The sequence below is a fragment of the Callorhinus ursinus genome, unplaced genomic scaffold, assembly GCF_003265705.2.
Source record: "Callorhinus ursinus isolate GAN/ISIS: 27379988/994484 unplaced genomic scaffold, GSC_fseal_2.0 scaffold82, whole genome shotgun sequence".
In the NCBI taxonomy this organism is placed as follows: domain Eukaryota; kingdom Metazoa; phylum Chordata; class Mammalia; order Carnivora; family Otariidae; genus Callorhinus; species Callorhinus ursinus.
Window position 1 is genome coordinate 805,072 of NW_027397144.1, and position 15,872 is coordinate 820,943.

Sequence of the window (15,872 nt, forward strand, 5' to 3'; positions counted from 1 at the left end):
GCGGCCGGGGGGGCGGGGCCTTGCCACGCGGGGGCACGTGTGCTCAGGCTCCCGGGCTCTCCGGGAAGGCAGCCTCCAGGTCTCTGCGTCAGCCGTCCCGCCACCCCAGCCCCGTGGCCCCGGCGCTGCCGTGGGAGGGGAGAGTTGGGGGTCCAGAAGGTGCGGCTACAGACCCCAAGGCCTGCCGTCCCCCCCCCCCCCCCAGGACCCTCAAGACACCCTCAAGACACACTGGAGGTCTGTGAGACAGTTTTATTGTTGTTCCAGTTAGATTCCACCGAATCTACACACTGATTCTCCTGAGTTTGGGGGAGTCCCCCCCAGCAGGGCTGGGTCCCCCTCAGCCTCCCAAACCAGAGCCTGGACATGGGATCTCTCTGAGGCAGGGCCTCTGGCCTTCTGGTTGCTTCCAACATCTCTCTCGGGCCTGTCCATGCTCTGGGCTGGGCTGGCAACTTGGCTATTCCTCCAGTTCCGGCCACGAGGCCGCGGGTGCCCGGGGTGTCAGTGGGGCTTGGGGACATGGCCGTCCACGTAGAAGTTCCTGGTGATCTTTGGCAGCGTGAATTCGGCCCCTTCCAGCTCAGGAGTCAGCACGATTTGGCAGCCCAGCCGGGAGTTCTCCTGAAGAAGGGGGGCCATGTCCAGCATGTCGTCCTCCCTGCAGCAAGAACAGCAGTCACCAGGCGGCAAGCTGCCCAGCTGGTGAGGGCCCCACAGGGCAGGGACGAGGCACCTCTCAGGCCGGCGAGGGGCAGCGCCACCGCCAGCAGCTGCAGGGGGGAGTCGGGCCGGGGCTGCCTTGCGCCGCCCACACGGGCCCCTGGACAGCGGGGAGGGGCTGCCCCCGCTCACCTCTCAGCGGGAGGAGGCAGAAGGTCCAGGTGGTCCTCGCTCACGTACACGTGGCAGGTGGAGCACGCCAGGGAAGCTTCACAGGCCCCTGGGGGCGACAAGTGAGGAGGTGCCAGTGAGGGGCACGGTCAGGTAGGCACCATGCGGTCAAGGGCAGAAGGGGGTTAAGAGGCCCTTTGTTTCCCCACGCGCCCCTCGGCCGTCCTTCCCGGGCCCGCACCGAGCGCACCCTCTGCCCCGTCGTCCACTCGGCTAGCTGCTCCCGAGCCGTGTGTAAGTTCTGCAAAGGGACGTCCGGGGTGTCCCGTCTCCCAAGGACCAACCCCCCAGCAGGCTGTGGACCAGACTGCGGACATGGAACCATGAATGAGCGTGGACTTGACTTCAGTGTGGCTGAGGCGGGAAAAAGGCAGGGTCCCTGCAGCCTGTAAGCCCTTGCGGGGACCCTGTCACTGTGCTGGGCAAATGGGTTTGCGTCTCCCTCTTGCTCCCGAAGATGGGACCTGCTTCCTCAACACTCAAGTGTGGCAGGGAAAGAGACCAGAAAATAAGGGTTGAAAGATACAGAAGCTGGGGTTTCCTGCTTTTCCCTTGGACACATCCCCACCCTTTGGACCGATCGCTGAGAACTGCTCTTTGGGGATAATGTCCCTCCTGGTCTAAAACCTTCCAAGGCCATGGGGCGCCTGGGTGGCTCAGTCATTAAACGTCTGCCTTCGGCTCGGGTCATGATCCCGGGGTCCTGGGATCGAGCCAGGGAGCCCGCTTCTCCCTCTCCCACTCTCCCTGCTTGTGTTCCCTCTCTCGCTGTGTCTCTCTCTGTCAAATAAATAAAAACTTAAAATAAATAAATAAATAAAACCTTCCAAGGCCTTTTCGCAGCCAGAATAAAACCAAACTCTTCCACTCAATCTTTGAGATTCCCCGACCCCTCACTCACCCACTTCCGCCACACTGCCCCCCCCCCCAACTCCAACGCACCAAGCTCGTCCCCAGCATATGGCCTCTGCACTCGTTGCACCCTTGCCCTGGAATGTTCTTCTCTCCACTCTTTTACCAACAGAACTCATCTGTTCTCCAGTTCCCCCATCTCCTGTTTCTTATCCTCTCCCCGCACGCCCCCACCCGTGCCCAGCCTTGGGGACTCTAATTTCTGCACAACATTTACCACAAGCTCAGGTTACCACCTGAATCTCTGGGCGTACCTATGCTCCCTCAACCTGGCCGCCGTCTTTGTACTTGACACTGAGCCTGGCATATGGATGCTCAAGAGACATGTGTTTTAAGTGAATGGGACAGATTTCTGTCTTCCACACATGTTGGATAATGAGGATGTGGCTGCAAGGCAGCCTCCTGACCCGGAAGAACCCCCCAGGGGGACCTGGTGACTCTGCCCACCCTCCCTGTCTCCTGGGGATAAAATGTCTGGACCCTGAAGCCCCAGGCAGCCCCCAACGAATCTCTTCCTCAGTCTTGTTTCCCGCCTCATTAGCACCCTCATCCCACGAGATAAGAGACTATTGAATACAATAGTCCCAGCTAGGCACTGCATACTAACCAGGTGCCAGGCATTCGGCACTGCTTCCGAGATCTCTTTAATCCTCCAGAGCAACCCAATGAGACAGTTAACTAAATTATCCCCTTTTATACATGAGGCGTCAGAGGCCCAGAGAGGTAAAGTACCTTGCTCAGAGTCATAGAGCTGGTAAGAGGCAAAATATGAACACAGGCCACTTGCCTCTAAAACTCATGTTCCAATCTCTGTCCTGGACTCCTGGTGACTGGATTCCAGAACAGAACTTGAGGTAGGCCTGCCATGACCAGCCCCCCAACATCCCCACCCCCGATAATGATTAAATCAGGCTCTGTATTATATTCACCCAACAAATAACCCTGTACATTTTTTTTTTCAGACTGCCCTTTCCAGCTGCTTATGATATAATTACATGTTTACTCCTGGGATTATGGTCCCTATTAAGTTGAAATTGATGTGAAATGATAGGGGCCTTGTCTGTTTTGTACATTGCCGCCTGGCACACAGTAGGTATTCAATACACATAGAAAAGCAGCACAGATTAGTGGCTAAAATAAACTGGCTTTGAATCTAGTTTTGCCACTTACTTGACTCTGGATCATGTCAACTTAACCTGGGGCTGCTTCCTCACCTATAAAATAACAATCTTCCCTATCACATAACCTTGTCAGGAAGATTCAATCAGTCAGTAGGTATTTAATGAGCTTAAAATAATGTCTGCTATGACTATCTTTTATTCAGCAAATACTGATTTTAATACCCGTTACATCTAAATACCATGACAGACAACTGATAAGTAGCACCAGGGTTTCTGATCTCATTCTGAAGACAGATGACAAAAAGGAAACAAGACACTGAGAAGTGTTAGGAGGACAATAAAGCACACTGAGGTGACAGTGACCAGGGGTGAGGGTCTTAGGGGGGCTGAGGGGGGGGGGGAGATTGTCAGAAAGATGACATTTACGTTGAGACCTGAAGGATTAATCGGGTGGGAAAGTACTTCAGATGTCTGGAGCAGGAAATGCAAAAGCCCCGAGGCAGGAATGAACTTGGCTTTTTGTTTGAGGAACAGCAAGAAAGCCAGTGTGTCTAGATTAGAGAGAGGAAGGAGAGAGAGAATACAAGTTCCTGCAGGGCAGGAATGTTAATAACCTCTAATAAATGCTCAATAAATAGCTGCTGAGTGAGTGAAGGTTTAGAGCTGGTCAGGGTTTGAGACATTGGTGAGGAGTCTGGATTTTAGCCATGTTTGATGGGAAGCCATGGGCGGGGGCGGGGTTAAGTAACGGAGAACCGTATCTGATTTGCAGGGTTTTTAAAACAATGAATAAGGACCTCCCCAGTTCCCAGTGTGGGGTTCCCACCTTCCAGGTCCACTCCATGGCGCTGGGCCAGGTGGAGAACATTGTCCCCCACTCTGCCGCTCACCGGAATCCGTTGGCCTGACCGGTCTACGAACACCACGTTCACCCTGGGGACAGATGGGGGTGCAGATACCAAACTTGATGGTGGGCGCGGTGGCCAGGTCACGTCTAGGGTTAGGGGGCCTTGACGGCCAGGGGAATAGAACGAGGCAGAAGGGGGACACAGAGATGAGGCTGCAGGGCAAGGCGGGGACCAGAGGAACCTCGTGGGATAAAGAATGGGGGACTTGGCCCCCTACACTCACACGTCCCCGGGCCGCTCGGGGCCGCCAGCTGCTTCCTCCCCCGCCGGGCTCGAGCCTGGAAAACACGGTTGGGTGAGCGGCCGCGGCGCGCCTTGCGGGCGTCCGGCGGATTAACGCTGTCCCCCAAAGCGCCCCAGGTACCTGTTGCTCGGAATCTTCTGGCTGTCACTGGCGCCGCCGCCTCCCCCGACCCCCGAGAGCCCCCAGGCCGGCTCCACCAGGCTCCACCGGCCGCCCGCAGTAGAAACCCAGCACTCACGCCTCCCCGGGACACGGAGGCGGCCATGACAGGCATCACGTGACCCGGGCCCGGGCATGCCCAGTGGCAGCCACGCGACCAAAGGGCCCGTAATTGCCCAAATACGAGCACTGCCGTTTGAGTGGGAAGCGTGCGAGGAAGGACTCCAGGAAGGGGCTGCCAGAGCGCGAGGGAGCCACGCTGGCTCACCCACACACGAAAAGCCCTGCGGGGCCATCCCCGACTACCCACCCAAGCCCACTGTTTGTCCCAAGAACCAGCCAGCTCTGCTTTCTTTAAAACCATTTACTTACAAACTTTAATTCAGCAAAGGAAGGTCTGTGAGAGAGGACTGGGGAGACGACACCCCCCTGGAGTGGATGTGGACCCCCCCCCGTGTCAGGGGAGGGAAGCTGGTGGCCCAGCCGGCCAGGGGGAGGGCCCAGGATCTCCTCAGGCCGACAGGTCCTGCTGGTGGGCAGGGGCAGAGCTTATCTGCATGAAGTTGCTGGGCTGGGCACTGGGCCAATAGGAGGCCAGCTCCAGGTGATCTAGCCTGGGGTTGGAGAGGTGGAGCTCATCTTCAATATGGGGGCGGGCGGGGGGAGAGAGCAGAGGCTCAGTGAGATGCACGATAACCGGACTCCCACAGACTGACAGCAGGACTGGCTTAAGCTGGCAGAGAAAACCCGTCTCTGCACATAGGCCTGGGTAGGAGGGATGATGGGGTTGGTTTGCCAAGACCAAGGCTTTGGCCTTCTACTGTCTTCAGAGTGGGGACCCTGGGTAGAGGGGCCCAATCCCCAGGCCAGAGCCATTTGGTCCTGAGTCAAGCTTCCAGAGCTCGGCATCTAAAAGGCTCTGACCGCAGGGCCTGGGACCCAGCTTTAAGGCATCAGAAGGCGAGGGAACTGTGGCAGGGGGCTGGGGACCCCCAGCTGGAATACAGGTCAGAGTGAACAGGCAGGGGCAGGACACAGCCATGCCTGCAGCAGACATGAGAGAAAGAGGGCTGAGCCATTTCAAACCGAAAAGAGTGGAATGAAGGCCCAGACATGCTGGACCTTGAAGGAATCAGAGCTGGGGGTCGTCCTGGATTGTTTAAAAAATAATACAAATTAGAAAAGGAAACAAAAGTCAATTGTCAAAGTTAAAAAAGGGGGACAGTCTCTGATCCTCACGGGAGGTCAGGGGAACCTCCAAGGCACTCGAAAGGCCAAGATACAGGAGTGACGAGGCAGGAGAGGACTCCCAGAGAGACACAGACACAGGCAGATATGGGGAGGGGACAGAGAGCAGGCCAGGGCCCCTCTCTCTTAAGGCTGTAGAGTTTCCATGCCGGGAGCAGGCCAGAGGTGCAGTGTGGCCCCCAGACTCCCCCACACTCCTTGGGTTCCGGCTGGTTGGTCAACAAAGTCTTTCAGAGATTTTTCTATTACTGAAGGGGGGACGGGGAACACAAACAGAACACCAGAAAACCCAAAAGCGATTTGGTGCAGGCCCTTGAGCATCTCTGGCACTGGACCCTTAGAAAATCCGCTTGCGCTTCAGGTAGGAATCTGCGTAGTGGCCCCCAAGGCCCTGGGAGTGCTGGCCCACGTAGCTGCCTTCGGGGCTGGGCTCGGGTGAGGGCAGCAGGTGGGCAAAGCTGCGTTTCTGGCCACCCAGTGGGGTCTAGAGACAGAAGGGAGGGGGTGACAAGTCAGAGGCCATCAAGGGGCCACTGCTCCCCAACCCGGCACGTCCCCGCTGCCCTCCCCACCCACCCCCCCTACCTTCAGCAGGTGGCTGTGGCCATTTGGCCCAGGGCCAAGGCCCAGGAGCCCTTCTCCGGAGCCCAGTGGAGAGGAGCCGACCGCCTGGGAGACATGGGAGAGAGATGGAATGGGAGAGGAAGTGGCCCCCAGGGCAAAGGCAAGGGGTTTCAGGCTCGAAATCCTGCCTCTGCCACTCATCAGCTAGGAGACTGGGGGGACTTCTCTTTTCTGAGCCTGTTGCCTCATTTGTCAACTGGGGCTAATCTCACCCACACCGCAGGCTACTGGGGAGGGAGTGAAAGGTGGCCAGGAAGGCTGGGCAACATTAGGTGCAAGACACACAGGTGTGGGGATGGCCTGTCTGAGCTCGTCCCTGAGCAGAGCTGACCCACACTCTGCCACCACCTCAGCCTGGGTCTAGGCACCAAAGGCCGCAGGGGCTCCTGCATCCTGGCTGTCCCTGGGGAACTGTCCACAGCTGGGGAAGCTCCTCACCTTGTTAAGGTGGCTCTGCTTGAGGCCAGCCTGCAGGCCACTGGTGAAGTAGGAAGTGGGAGAGCCCGAATAGAAGTGGGAGAGGGGCCCCCCGCCGCCCCCACCACTCCGTTCTCCGAAACCACTTGGCGGAGGGGACATCTGCAGAGAGCGGGATGGGCTGAGTGAGACAGATTATTGGAGAACCCAACCCATTTTGTAGATCCTCCCAAATGCCCTCCCCCCCCAGCTTTGGCCAATGGGACAGCAGCATGACGCTAAAGGCAGAGGTGCCTGGCCTCCCTGCTTCCTCTTGGGAACCCTGGGACCACCACCACATGCAGGCCAGCCTCACAGGGTGGCCTGCTGGAAAACGAGCTCCATGGGCAGCAGATAAATCATCCCAGCTGAGGCTCCTTCCCCCGCCTAGTAACTGCCAGGTATGTGGCCAAAACCAGTGCAGACTGCTCAGCCCCAGCTGTGCCACCAGGGAACCACCTGCTGGCCTCCTCAAAGACTGGTGGGAAATCAAGTATCTGCTGTTCTGTGCGACCAAGTGGTGGGGCCCCTTGTTATGTGGCAAAAGCTAATGGATACGCCCAGGAGATGAGATGGATGGGGCAGCTCTTACTTTGTGTCGGCTGGGTCTGTGAGGCCCTAGCGCCGGCTCCCGTGGGTGGGAGAAGAGCCGCCGAGGTCCCACATCCTGAAGGAAAGGGAGAGAAGCATGTTGGGTGGGAGTCTGCACCAGCTTCACCCCTGGCTGAGTTCCACGGCACAGCTGTCCCGGGCAAGTCTGGCCCCTCCAGCAGAGGACACACTCGACTGCGGGTGACTTCCAACTGCAGGCTGGGCAGCTGGGATGAGATGCAGTGTGCGCCCCACAGCAGGGAGGGGTTCCACATCAGCCCCGGAGACGGCTGCTGTGAAGGCATGTGAACCCTGTGGGGCCACGTGTTCAGTGTTTCAAGACCACTGGGCATCTGTATTGTGTGAGCCCTTTTATATGTTAGCGTTGACATTTATTTCAGTTGTTACTTTTTTTAAACCCGGTGTGGGCCAGGGGCGCCTGGGTGGCTCAGTCAGTTAAGCGGCTGCCTTTGGTTCAGGTCATGATCCCAGGGTCCTGGGATCGAGCCCCGCATAGGGCTCCCTGCTCCGCGGGAAGCCTGCTTCTCCCTCTCCCACTCCCCCTGCTTGTGTTCCCTCTCTCGCTGTTGCTCTGTCAAATAAATAAAATCTTAGAAAGAAATAAATAAGCAAACCTGGTGTGTGCCAAACATAACACAGAGGGGCCTGCAGGTGGCCGGGCTGCAACATCTGACCCCGGGGGAGGCTGGGATCACAGAAGGAGCAGCTCTCCAGGGACAGGGACAAGAGTCAGAGAAGGGAAAGAAGGACAGAAAGACCAACAGGACACCGAACCTTGTCTCTAAGAGGCCAAAGGCCAGCCTAATGCCTCTTGGGAGAGAAAGACAGGAAGCAGGTCTGATGTGCAGAGACAAATAGACATGAGACAGGGTGGGGACTGGGTCTGGCACCTTCCCCACAATCCCCCTAGCGCTCACCTGGCCCTCAGTACTAGAGAAATAATGCTCCAGAGAATGACTTGCTCTGGGGGACAAAGGGCCACAGCGGCAGCCCTCGGGAGGCTGACCGCATGGCAGCTAGGTACTCACCGAGGGGTAGTCGAAACCACAGCTGTCAGGCAGCCCTGGTTCAGGGGGCAGACGGGTGCTGGCGAGAGGGCTGAGCAGGCGGGACTTGAGCTGGAAGGCTTTGCTGCTGCCGCCGCCTCCACCACCACCTCCAGGGGCTGGGGGGTTAGGCAGGTGGCCCTCAGCCGGGCGGCGGCTTCTCCCTGTGCCTCCCCAGCCCCGAGCCTCCTTACCCGCCAGGTTGCTGGCCGGGAGTAGGCTGTGTAGGTTCAGGTAGGGATTCAGGGGGATCCGGAAGTCCTTTGGGGGTTCCCCCAGCAGCGAGACCTGTGGTGGGAGGGCTGGATTCGTGAGGGCCCCTGGCAGGCAGGCTCTTGCAGGGCAGGAGGTTGCATTGGTACTGGGCACAGGGCAGAGCCTTACCCCAGGGGGTGCTGGCAGAGGTCCACTGTCTTTCTGGAGGCTCCTAAGGCTGGTGCCTCGGAGTCCCACTGGGGCAGGGGGTGGAGTGAGCTGGGATGCTGGGGGACCCAGGCCTATGGCTTCCCGGTCACCCCCAGAGGGGCCAAGTAGTGGCGGCAGCAGAGGTGGTGGCTTTCCTCGCCGCGGCGGCAGCTCCGGGGGCAGGGCCCCCCCTACAGGGAGAAGGTGGTGTTGGCACCCAACCCCACAGGACCAGTCTTCCTGGGGCCCTGAGCCTCCACTTGGACCGGGACCAGCAGGTATGTGGTGAGCATTGTGCAGAGCCCTCTAAGCACATCACCTCCCAGGATGCTCCCGGCCACCCTGGGTGGTGAGGGCCCAATTGACAGACGGGGCCATTGAGACCCAGAGAAATGAGGTCATGTGTCCATGCCCAGTAAGGAAAGGGGCTCAGAAAGGGGAAGTGGGAACGGGGTCCAGAAAGATGAGGGGGCACAGGGTCTGTGTTACCTGCAGACAGCTCCCCGAGGAGGGGGTTGGCCGGCTGGGCCCCAGGCTGAAGGGTGCCCAGGGGAGAGTCTCCTAGGATCCCAGGCTTCTGGAGACAGAGCATAATCAGCTGGAGATGGGCCAGTGTGGCTCAGACAGCGGACAGGGGTCGCCACACCCAGCACACCCGGACTCCAGGCCCCAGCCCGTCATGGGCAGACATGCACAGTGTCCCCCAGTGCCTGCAACATCCCAGCCGTCACCCATCTGGCCACCCAGTGGTGACGGAGGGCCTCCTGCATACCAGGCCCTGGAGAGACCCTGGAGACATGCACCATATGCTCGGCGTGTCAGGGCCCGTCACCCACACTGCTAACCACTGTCAGACACACATAAGATGACAGTCCTTCCCAGGCACACTGTCCCACACCCAGTCCCCCTGCTATCATGGAAGCACAGTGTCCAACACAGTGTAACAGCCACACATGGAGCCAGTCACTTTTAGCCACGCAAGCCCCTAATTCCATCAGTGGCAGTCAGACACACCCATGTCACTGACTTGACCCTAATGAACCAAACCGGGTGGATCAGTGGCGTGTTTGTGTGTGTCTGCGTGTGTGTGTGTGTGTGTGTGTGTACATCTTGGTCTGCCCAGGTCTCCATGTATATGCGCTGAGAAGGTGGGAGCAAGACACCAGCGAGCTACTCCCCTGTGAAGCCTGGACTTTCTCTCCCAGACTGAGTCACTACCTGAGTCCTGAGCACCTGCCACAGACACGGACACATGTCCTGTCACCCTGCTGATGGCAAGCCACTGGCAGGTGCGAGGGGGGTGTGAAATGGACCGACGAGGGGCAGGGGCATGCGTGTGTGCGCAGAGGGCCCGGGGCCACGCAATTACCTTCTGACTCTGGGTCTGCAGGGCGAGCTGCAACAGCGCCGTGGATAGGGCGGGCCCGCTGAGCAGCGGCATGGCCGGAGGTGCACCCAGGAGGCCTGGGGGACACCAGGAAGTGAGCAGTGGACCCTGGATGGAAGCGCCTGCCCCAATTAAGCACAACCCCGGGCCTGAAGCTCCCAGAAAACAACTGATGTCCCCAAAACAAGGGCCCAGGAAGGGAGTCTGCCCCAGGGAGGGACAGCCCTTTCCACTACCCTGCCTCACTGCGGGTGGCTCTGCTCCCCCCGCCCCCCCCCCCCCCCGCCGTGAGGGGCTCAGGGCGCCAGCTCCCTCTGGTGACTGCCACTCTCATCCCAGCCACTGCTCACGGACTCAAGTCACTTAGAGCTCAGATGGGAAAAGAGCCTGGGGAGGTGCTGGGTTCCGAGAGTGCTGCGGCCCCCGGCCGCCACTCTCCCTGCCCCACCTTACCCTGCTTGCCCCCTGCACTGCCGTGGAGCAGGGGGTTCAACAGCAGCTGGAGGGAGGCGGAGGGCCCCAGGTTGTTGAGCAGCTGCAGGATGTTGGGCTCAGGCAGGAGTCCTTTGCCCCGATTGAGGGCCTATAAAGAGAAATGGAAGAGCGGCTTAGAGCCCCACCTAGCCTCAGGGATGCAGGCTCACCTGTCCCTCTCACCCTGAGTCCAGCCGACACCCTGACTTTTTAAGAGAGGGCCTGACCCCTGGTTGCCCCACCCCCACCCCCAGGGGTACACTTCCCAGGCAGGCACTCACCGTGGCCTGGGCAGCGATGAGCGCGGCCAGCATGCTGCGGCCAGGGGGCCCTGGGGCACAGAAGGAAACGCGCAAGTGGCTGCCCCCCAGCGCCAGGCCGTCCGCCCGCTGCTGCGCTTCTTCTGCCATTTCCGCCGTCTCGTACTCCAGCACAGCGAAGCCCTTCAGCTGCCCATCCTGGCCATATGCCAGCTGGGGGGGGGGGGAGCAGATGTGAGCACCCAAGTGGCAGTGACAGCCATCACGTGAAGTGACAACAGTGACCAGACTAGGATCCCGATCATGACCGTGAATTCCCCAGAGGGCGTGGGGTTTTGGCCCTACACTCTTCTAAGCCCCGCTCCTGCATTAGCTCATTGAATCTTCTCAATGGCCCTAGGAGGCTGCATCCTACCCATTTTTCAGAGCAGACAGTTGAGGTTCAGGAAGGTCAACATGCCCGAGGTCACACAGCAGGTAGCAGCGCGAAGCTGGGGTCCACCTCGCATGGGTCAAGTCCCCTGGGGCTCAGGCCAGTGCTACTCTGGGACTCTGATGGGGACTGCCCAGCACACGAAGGTGCAGGAAGGACACAGCCTGGGGGTGAGACACATGACCTCCAAGCTCAGGTTCAAGACCAGATGTGCCAGTTGGGAGGGAGGTCACACAGCCAGTGAGCCGCGCCCCCCCCCCGCCTCCCCTGACAGCAGCCTGTTGGTACTTTAGGCCCACAGCCCCTTTTCCAGACCCTGGGGGCAGATGTGTCCCAGAATTGAGACTCTTTTGGAAGAAAGGGAGAATGCTGCACATGCTATATATCACATGTCCGTTCCCCCACTGGGGTCTGGGGCTCCCGCACATCAGACGCACAGATCTCTGCAGCAAGACACAAATGGCCCCATCAGGTCAGGTCAGGTCAGGCTCTGCCACCATGCAAGCCTGCCACCCACTCAGGGAACAAACCTCTTGGTTTTCAGGGCATTGTGGGTGCTGTCCCAGGGCAGACAGATCCCGGGCGAGCACCTGGCCGGACAGTGCCTGCCCGCGGGTTGGGTGCTACAGGGGCTGTTTCACCACATCGCAGAGCCAGGCACGGGCAGCACTCCCACTCTGCAGGGGAGGAAACGGGCTCCGAGAAGGGCAGTCCCTTGCCCGGGCCATGGAGCTGGAGCTGGGAGCAGAAGAGGCCACGCTGCTGCCCTTCAGGAAACCAGCCACCTCTGTGTGGCTATGGCTGTTTCAGGAACCAGTGATGCTCCTCCCAGTCCCCAGTGATGCAGAGTGTGGTATGGAACCAAGACAATGTCCATCCACAGAGGACAGCGGAATCCACGAAATGGAATACGGTGTAGCCCCAACAGCAATGAAAAAGCTCTCATGTCTGAGCACGAAAATATGCCCAAGACTGAAGGGAAGAACCAAACCGAAGCAAGCACGGCAATATCTGGGTCAGGAAAAGGGGAACACGAAGACATACACATCTGTTTGAAGCGTAATAAAATCTCACCAGAAGGAGACACCACCACAACCTGGTTTGAGCAGGGACTGCAGGCAAAGGCGCCAGGGTGGGGCACCTTCACCATTGACCTTTCTGCACTTGCTGAATCTCCAAACAGGACTGGACTGCCCATTCACAAAAATAAATTAAATGGAAAAGGCTTCTTAAAACACCCAAGGTCTCATGATACCTGCTTTATTAGTGTCTATAGCATTGAGATGTTAGGGAAACCGGCGTGTGAGTAACTGGCAAAGCGTGCCAGAGCGGGCTGCTAGGGCATTTCCCTGATGTTCTCATCTTGGTGATGTTGAAAACGATGCTCCCCACCAGGACGGCCAGTTCCCAGCTTGGCATCCAGCCTTCTTGGAAGGTGAGGGTGCCCGCTTAAGAGTGGGGGGGCCCAGGGTCAGCTGACAGACCTCGACTCCCAGCCCACCTTACTGCACGTGCCCAGCCCTGGGCCTTGTTTTCCTCATCTGTAAAGTGGGGCCAACACACAAACCCACCTCAAACGGTGGTTGTGGGGATGTAAGGAGATGCTCCCCAGGGGCAAGGAAGGATGGCACTCTAGATGTGCACCTGCTCTGAGTGCCCAGGTAGGGTAGCTCCAGCTGTCAGCCCACCTCTACTGAGCACTTCACCTTCACCTCTGACCAAGTCCCAGATGCACAACTTCTAACAACACGTGCCATCTTACAGAGGAAGAGAGAGAGGGGTCAAAGGGCAACCAAGGCTTCACGGCTCCTAAAGAGGGTGATTAAGGCTCAAACCTCAATGTGCCTGACTCCTGAGCCTGGCCTCCATTCAACCAGGACACCTACTATAAGTGGAAGCATGTACAAGTAGCCATTCACAATAACCTAATCACAAAGCACTGCTAGCCCCATTTCCAGATGGGAAAACTGAGGCTCGGAGCAAGAACTTAAGTTGGTCACGGCCCTGCTGTCCCATCTCCATAAGAGAGGACGTGGCTGCCAAGCTAAGTCATCTGTCTCCTGAGCCTCCCACCCAGGGCCTAGCACAGGGCAGGTACGCAACAGAAGGCAGCAGCGTGACCAAATGCAAAGTGAGCAAGGAGCGGGCTTCCTAAGACTCCATTTACACAAGGGAAGCGGGACTCACCCATGGCCACTGGGGTCAGGGCCCGTACACCAGCTCCGTCAGGCTGGCCCGGGGCTCTGGAGCCAGGCTGCAGCGTTCCCATCCCAGCCCTGCCACACCCTGGCTGTAGATCCCTGGGTAGGGCACTTGAACTTGTGCCACCTGAAAATGGGGTGTTACCTGCCTCTCTGGGCTGTTCTAGGTTGAAGGGATTCTAAGGAATGTGCCCAGTGGGTGCTGAAGGAATATCTATGCTGGGGGTCTGTGGGTAAGGCTATCTGGGGTCTGAGGAGTGGGCCCCGGCTTGCTCTCACACCACTGTGCCTGTCACAGGGCCCGGCAGGCACACAGACATGCATGACACATGTGACTCGGATGAACCAGAGACTGTTTTGCCAACCCAACGTGTGAGTGTTGAATCCTTTTATGGAGGAGGGAAACCAAGACTCAGAGAGTGAGTGACTTGCCCAGAGGCACAGAGCCGGGCTGGAATCCAGCCAAGCCCAATTTCCTGACCTCCAGGCTCAAAGGGACTGTGGGCTTCTCTGGACAGCCTCCTCAAAGCCAGGCCTAGGAGCCAGGAGGCTACTCGGCAAAAGTCTGATGAACACGGAAATGGGAGCGAGATGTGAGCAAGCCTCGCACCAAGCTTTCACAAAGGCGGCCTCACCTGCGTTTTATAGGAGGCCCAAGTCCACCGAGGTTAAGCAAGTCGCTAAAGGGTGCACTGGGATCTGAGGCCCAGCCATCTGGCTCCGAGCTGGGCTGTCACCCACTACACCACGTGGGCTTTCTAACAAGAACCCCATTCAAAGTGGCATTGCCGCTGCTTTACTAAAAAGGGACCCAGGAGATTAGAAAAGGCAGGTGACGCCAAAGAGCCCCTCTGAGGCACTCTGGCCCCCTCCCAGGTACCCCAGGCCCCGGCACCAGGCCCAGGGCTCACCTGGCAGAAGGTGGGCATGTGGGCTGCCGCCAGTGCCCGGCGCAGGGCGTCCCCGTCGCTGAAGCCAGGGGGCAGCTGGTCGACACAGAGGCAGCGCGAATGCAGCAGCTCAGGTGTCAGCTGCCCGGCATCTGTCCAGTGCACGTAGAGGGTGCGCGGGCCCAGCGGCTTGCCCAGCAGGTCCGACTTGGCGCGGGCAGCCGAGTCCTTCTTCATGTACTCCGCGAAGCCGTAGCCCTTGGAGTGGCCGGTGCGCTCGCTGTAGACCAGAAAGCAGCGCTCCAGGCTGCCGAAGGGCCGCACCAGCTCCTCGAACTGCTGCTGGGTGAAGCTGGGGGGCAGGTTGGCCACGCACAGCAGGGCGTCCGTGGGCTGCAGCTGCACGGACAGCTCGCGCTCCCGCAGGTGGCTCTGGTGGAAGGCACGGATGGCAGCCTCGGCCTGCTCCCCGTTCAGCAGGGTCACGAAGGCTGCAGCGGGAGGGGGCGTGGGCTCAGGGGGCGACCCCGAGGGGCACCCCCCCTTCACCCCACCGCCGCCCCCCCACCTCTCTCTACACCTTGCGTGACCTCAGAATACCCAAAAACCAGGACGTGTCAGGGACCAGCCAAGGGAATGGCTGGCAGCCTGCAGTCCCTGCTGCAGGGGTCTCCTGCCTCCCCAAGCCCCGCTTCCTGCTCCTGTCCCCGTTCCCCACCCACACAGCAGGGCTCACCTATTGTGTGCCTGGCTGGGTCCTACACGGGACTAACTCGGGTGACTCACAGCCATGGTTAAGCACATGATCGCTGGGGCCTGGGGCTTCAATTCCAGCCCCTGAATGGCTCTGGGGGTCTCAGTTTCTTCGTGGGAAATGAGAATAACTTACTCCTGACAACCCCCGTTTGGCCAGCAAGGAAACAGGTCCAGAGCAGTGCCCCCTGCCCCAGTGGAGGAGCCTGGACTTGAACCCAGGCAGGCAAGCCCCAGTGCCCTGCTCTGCACCCCTCCTTCACCACCTTTCCAGGCCACCAACACCTCTCATATCCAGTCCCACTGCCACGCCTCGTTTGCTCTCCACCCAGCAGCGACAGGGAGCCTTTCAAAAGGATAATCAGATGGTGCCCTGTCCTTGTCTAGGGGTTTCTCATTACAGGGGCCAGTGGACCCTGTGTGGCCTGGCCCACTGGCCTTGCTGACCTCCTCTCCCATCTCCTGCTGCTACTTCCTGAACTGTGCCAGGCCCTGGGGCTTTGCGCCTGCTTTTCCCTGAGCGTGGAACCCTGACCTCCACGCTGCCTCGCCTGGTTAACCCCCACTCACCCTTCAATCTGCCTGCAAACATGACTTCCCCCACAAAGCCTAGCCTGACTTCTCCTGTTGCAGATCCCAGCTCTGTGCTTACAGGGCTCTGGAGTTTCCGGTTGTTTGTGTGTGTGTGTGTGTTTGTGTGTGTGTGTGTGTGTGTGTGCTCTTATAGGGCTCTGGAGCTTCTGGTTGTGTGTGTGTGTGTGTGTGTGCGTGCTCTTATAGGGCTCTGGAGCTTCCGGTTGTGTGTGTGTGTGTGTGCGCTCTTATAGGGCTCTGGAGCTTCCGGG

General features: G+C 59.0%; 2 protein-coding genes across 4 annotated transcripts in view; both read right to left on the minus strand.

The window, feature by feature from the left end:
- Positions 1–242: 242 nt before the first annotated feature.
- On the minus strand, positions 243–4,602 carry FDX2 (ferredoxin 2). Its single transcript, XM_025863227.2, has 5 exons — positions 4,200–4,602; positions 4,059–4,113; positions 3,754–3,860; positions 856–943; positions 243–661 (listed from the first exon to the last, which is right to left on the minus strand). The coding sequence occupies exons 1-5, from the start codon at positions 4,600–4,602 to the stop codon at positions 505–507; spliced, it is 810 nt and encodes a 269-aa protein (XP_025719012.1). The 3' UTR covers positions 243–504.
- The window catches only part of RAVER1 (ribonucleoprotein, PTB binding 1), a 14,522-nt gene continuing 3,237 nt past the window's right edge, over positions 4,588–15,872 (minus strand). Inside the window, exons 3-14 of one of the 3 annotated variants that reach the window (XM_025863225.2) lie at positions 14,296–14,765; positions 10,772–10,963; positions 10,470–10,599; positions 9,999–10,093; positions 9,119–9,206; positions 8,609–8,820; positions 8,419–8,512; positions 8,207–8,343; positions 7,159–7,233; positions 6,549–6,689; positions 6,072–6,155; positions 4,588–5,970 (exon numbers count right to left, since the gene is read on the minus strand). In XM_025863225.2, coding sequence (XP_025719010.2) covers positions 5,824–5,970; positions 6,072–6,155; positions 6,549–6,689; positions 7,159–7,233; positions 8,207–8,343; positions 8,419–8,512; positions 8,609–8,820; positions 9,119–9,206; positions 9,999–10,093; positions 10,470–10,599; positions 10,772–10,963; positions 14,296–14,765 — 1,865 coding nt within the window. In that variant the 3' untranslated portion in view covers positions 4,588–5,823. Of the gene's footprint in view, positions 5,971–6,071; positions 6,156–6,548; positions 6,690–7,158; positions 7,234–8,206; positions 8,513–8,608; positions 8,821–9,118; positions 9,207–9,998; positions 10,094–10,469; positions 10,600–10,771; positions 10,964–14,295; positions 14,766–15,872 lie in introns of all 3 variants that reach the window. The other 2 variants (XM_025863224.2, XM_073887677.1) reach the window with 2 other exon arrangements.

Excerpts from the sequence above, each read along its gene's own strand:
- FDX2 (XM_025863227.2), bottom strand. The coding sequence starts at position 4,602 with ATGGTTTTAAAGAAAGCAGAGCTGGCTGGTTCTTGGGACAAACAGTGG. Across the intron at positions 4,114-4,199 it reads CAGAAGATTCCGAGCAACAG|GCTCGAGCCCGGCGGGGGAG; the intron begins GTACCTGGGGCG and ends CGTGTTTTCCAG. Across the intron at positions 3,861-4,058 it reads CCCGAGCGGCCCGGGGACGT|GGTGAACGTGGTGTTCGTAG; the intron begins GTGAGTGTAGGG and ends ATCTGTCCCCAG.